Below are 4,303 nucleotides of genomic sequence, written 5' to 3' on the forward strand. Positions count from 1 at the left end.
ACACACACACACACACACACACACACACACACACATATATATATATATATATATATATATATATATATATATATATATATATAAAAGTTCAATAGAGAACTATAATTATTGGTTCTTTAAGGAACAAAATATTTTTTTCTTCAATTTCTAAACCTTATTCTTGATCGAAAAAAAAAATCTAAAAATATATAAATTCATATATAATCATTGTGAATATGAAAAATATTTTTCGGATTTACCGTGTGAATATTCAAAAATTCACATTGTGAATTTGACATAAAATAAATCGAATTTGATATCATTGAAAAAATGATAAAAATTTATGAATTTCTGTATTTTTTTTTTTTGATAAAAAATAAATTATAAAAGTTGAAAAAAAGATTGCTTCTTTGGTTTTTTGTTTAATTATGGAATTTATGGTTCTCTAATGAACCTGGCAATATATATATATATATATATATATATATATATATATATATATATATATATATATATATATATATATATATAAAAGCGACTAAAGCTAAATATCATTCAAATTCTAACAGTAATTTAGTAAGAAAATATAAGAAAACTTAACACGTAAACTATAATGACAATAAATAGTGGGACATGCAGACTTAAAAACAATTGTTTGAGTTCGTGGCCAATATCTTTATTAAGTGGTCCAAACGAAATTGCTCACCAATCTAACAGAATCTTTTTATGTAACACAATGATACACCGAAAAAATCTATCTTTGTATAGATGAATTTGACAATTGAAAAGGACATTAGGAATCATAGTGAAGCAACATAAATTTCATAAAAACACGCATGTTTCTGTTATTCTATTTGTAAATACACGTTTATACCCCAATAATTTGAGACATTTTGATTGGTATTTCCGAAACTTTTGGGATGTGTGGTTATAGAGTGAGAGAAAAGAGTTATGTCATCAAGCATTTTGAATCGAGTATAAAGAGGGGAGAGATGGTAAGTAGGGGTTCTCATACCAAACCTCAAAACCATTGACCAATGGATGTTGAGAAAGTTTTCCACATGAATGGTGGACTTGGTGATAATAGCTATGCACAAAATTCATCTCTTCAGGTAACACATGTACACTCAGCCTTACATTTTATGTATTTTTTAACAGTTATATGTTATTGATTTTATTTACTTGGTTAATGTGACAAAAAAGGCTAATTAAGAGGACATGCCTAAAGTATTATGACAAGTATCTAATTATTACTATTATTAATTTTCAAATATTTAATAAACTAAACAAAAATGTAAATAAATTACTATTGGTATTACTATGATATTTTTGTTATTTGTTTCTTATTTGTAGCCATATATTTTTTTATTGCTGGTATTATTGTTTTTATTATCCTTATTTTATCTTAATTATATATTGTTACTAGTTTTAATTATTTAAAAGTTTTATTGAAAATATGTCAAAAAAAGATCTCCTAAGTGTACGACCTCGTGACAATTACTATGTAGGTTAAAATTATCAATTAGCATTTTTATTATAAGCATTTTACTAACAAACATACTACAGTTAATACATTTTGGAATTCAAAATAGCTTTTTAGGGAACTTTTATACGACTTTAAGAGACTTATCTTTGTCATAAAAAGAGGATTTAGAAGAAATAATCGGAAAGGAGAACTTTATGATAAAAGTTCCAGTGACATGGTTAAAATGTCAATATTTACTCTTCATTAATGGGTTTGTTTGGCAACCGTAGATTTTGATAGTTGTTATTTTTATCTTTTAAAAGAAGTTTTGTTCAGAATTACGTACTTAAAACTATTTATTTTAAGCAAAGATTTCATAATTCATACTATTTAAATAGTTTTTGTAAGGTTTAATTTAGTTTTAAAAAAGTATTAACTTTTAATTTATATAATTTTATACTTAAAAGCTTCCAATTAGTTTATTCAACATTTCTATGTAAATAAAAACTACATTTTATAATTATTAAACACATTCAATAAAGTTACGATTTAGTCTAGACAACCTCCATATTTAAAGAAAACTTAATGAAATAACAAAAACAATAGAAAATTATAATCTTGTCGTATATTCAATAATTATGTTTTTTGTTGTAGAAAAAGGCTTCAGATATGGTAAAGCATATAACCCTCAAAACCTTAGAAGAAACCTACATCTCCACCACACCAAAAAGCCTCGGCATAGCCGATCTCGGCTGTTCTTCCGGCCAAAACACACTATCAACCATACAAGATATGGTGGAAGCCATCGACAAAGCCACCGGTAAACTGCCCAACACCCCACCACCGGAGTTCCGCATCCACCTCAACGATCTTCCAACCAACGACTTCAACGCCACATTCAAAATACTCCCTGATTTCCACCAAGCATTAAACCACCAAAGGCGTCACCGGAGCTCCAACCACGATTCAAGCGTATACATCGCCGGTTATCCGGGTACTTTCTACGGGAGACTGTTTCCCGACAAGTGTTTGCACTTCATTTACTCTTCTTACAGTTTGCACTGGCTCTCCAAGGTTATATACTTTACTTAGTTTCTATCTGTGTATGTCGTAATATTGACCTAATTACAACTATATCATCAACTTCAAATCGTAATCTAACATTTATATATTCAGGTTCCTCCGGGATTGTATGACAATAATGGAAAGTCGATTAACAAAGGTAGCTTATACATCTCGGAATCGAGCTCTCCACAAGTCTCTAAAGCGTATTTTGATCAATTTCAAGAAGATTTTTCAATGTTTTTAAGATCAAGGTCGAAAGAACTTTTAGCAGGAGGTCGTATGGTGTTGATTCTATTAGGAAGGAGAGATCGAAGCCATGTTGATAGGGGAAACTCATTTCTTTGGGAACTTCTTTCACGATCATTCGCCAACTTAGTTTCTCGGGTATATATACTTATAAGTTCATATAAAAGAAGATATTATGTTAAGAATTTCTTTTCATTATTAATCGTTCTATTATATATGGTGTTCATGTAGGGAGAAGTTAAGCAAGAAAAACTTGATGGGTATGATTCACACTTCTATGCACCATCAAGGGATGAATTAGAGGAGGAAGTAAGGAAAGATGGATGTTTTAAAATGGAACTTTTTGAAATGTTTGAAATCGAACGAAACTCAGGAGCTTATATGAGCCATGGAACTGCAGTGGCCAGGACTGTTAGGGCGATTCAAGAATCGATGATTTCCCATCATTTTGGAGAAGAGATTCTTGACTATTTGTTTGAGAATTATGGGAAATTGATTGATGAAGAAATGGGTATAGAAGATATTAAGCCCATAAGTTTCATTACTGTTCTTAGAAAATTATGATTTGGATATATAAACGTACGTCATGCCGTATAGGTATTGTTGTGTAAATACATCCATGAATTTTCCTTATTTTCTTTTTAAAACTTATATGTATGTAAGGAGTTATGTCTAATAAGGGTATTAATTATAAGGGTCGTATATGTAATATTTATAATATATGCACTCACATTATAAAATTAAAGAAATGATTTGTGTATACGAGTGACGCGTAACGTTTTAATTGCCATAAATATAATGCTGTTAAATTTATATTTAAAATTTATTTTAATGCTCTTAAATTTATATTTAAAATTTATTTTAGTTTTTTATTATAAACATTTTGTTAAAATACGTAATATGTAAATGTTTCAAACTTAACATTTTCCTTTATATTTTGTGTTGTTTGCATTTCTATATATTTCATTTTTTAGGATTTATTTTGTAATATAAATTGGATCCCTTTTGTGATGATGTATTGAGGAAGAGGTGAAAGTGAGTTGATTTGATAGTTTCGGGTTGCCACTTCTTTACTTGAAAGTTGGTGAAGGTGAACACGAGGATTGATCCTTTGGTATCCGGGGGTTAGTTCTACGACCTTCAATAACTTTTATATAATATAAATTGGATCTACTTTGTGACGATGTATTTGGTAAAGGGTGGAAGTGTTTTGATGTGATAGTTTTGGGTTGCGGCTTCTTTAGCTGAAAGTTGGTGACGGTAAACACGAAGATCGATCCTTTGGTATCTGTGGGTCACTTGAAATGATTGATTCTCATGATCACCTTCACCAACTTTGGTATTTATGGGTTAGTTTTGACCTAGCTATATATACAAGTGAAGAGGCTTGGGTCGTCACTAGGGGTGTGCACCAAACTGCACAAACCGCATAAACCGCCCACACCGCACCAAACCGCACCGCCTAATGCGGTTTAGAACTAGTGTGGTGTGGTTTGCGGTTTGAAATTTTGTTAAACCGCATTATGTGATGCGGTTTGTGGTTTCCAA

The 4,303-nt window shown here is 30.1% G+C and overlaps 1 protein-coding gene across 1 annotated transcript; it reads left to right on the forward strand.

The window, feature by feature from the left end:
- Nucleotides 1–944: 944 nt before the first annotated feature.
- On the forward strand, nt 945–3,388 carry LOC145036893 (S-adenosyl-L-methionine-dependent methyltransferases superfamily protein). The gene is made up of 4 exons (XM_078985422.1): nt 945–1,091; nt 2,099–2,518; nt 2,621–2,893; nt 2,987–3,388. Exons 1-4 carry the CDS (start codon nt 1,017–1,019, stop codon nt 3,317–3,319), a joined length of 1,101 nt encoding a protein of 366 aa, XP_078841548.1. The 5' UTR covers nt 945–1,016; the 3' UTR covers nt 3,320–3,388.
- The last annotated feature ends 915 nt before the right edge of the window (nt 3,389–4,303 follow it).

The sequence above is a fragment of the Lactuca saligna genome, chromosome 3 (genome assembly GCF_052625555.1).
Source record: "Lactuca saligna cultivar CGN05327 chromosome 3, ASM5262555v1, whole genome shotgun sequence".
NCBI classification, from domain to species: Eukaryota; Viridiplantae; Streptophyta; class Magnoliopsida; order Asterales; family Asteraceae; genus Lactuca; species Lactuca saligna.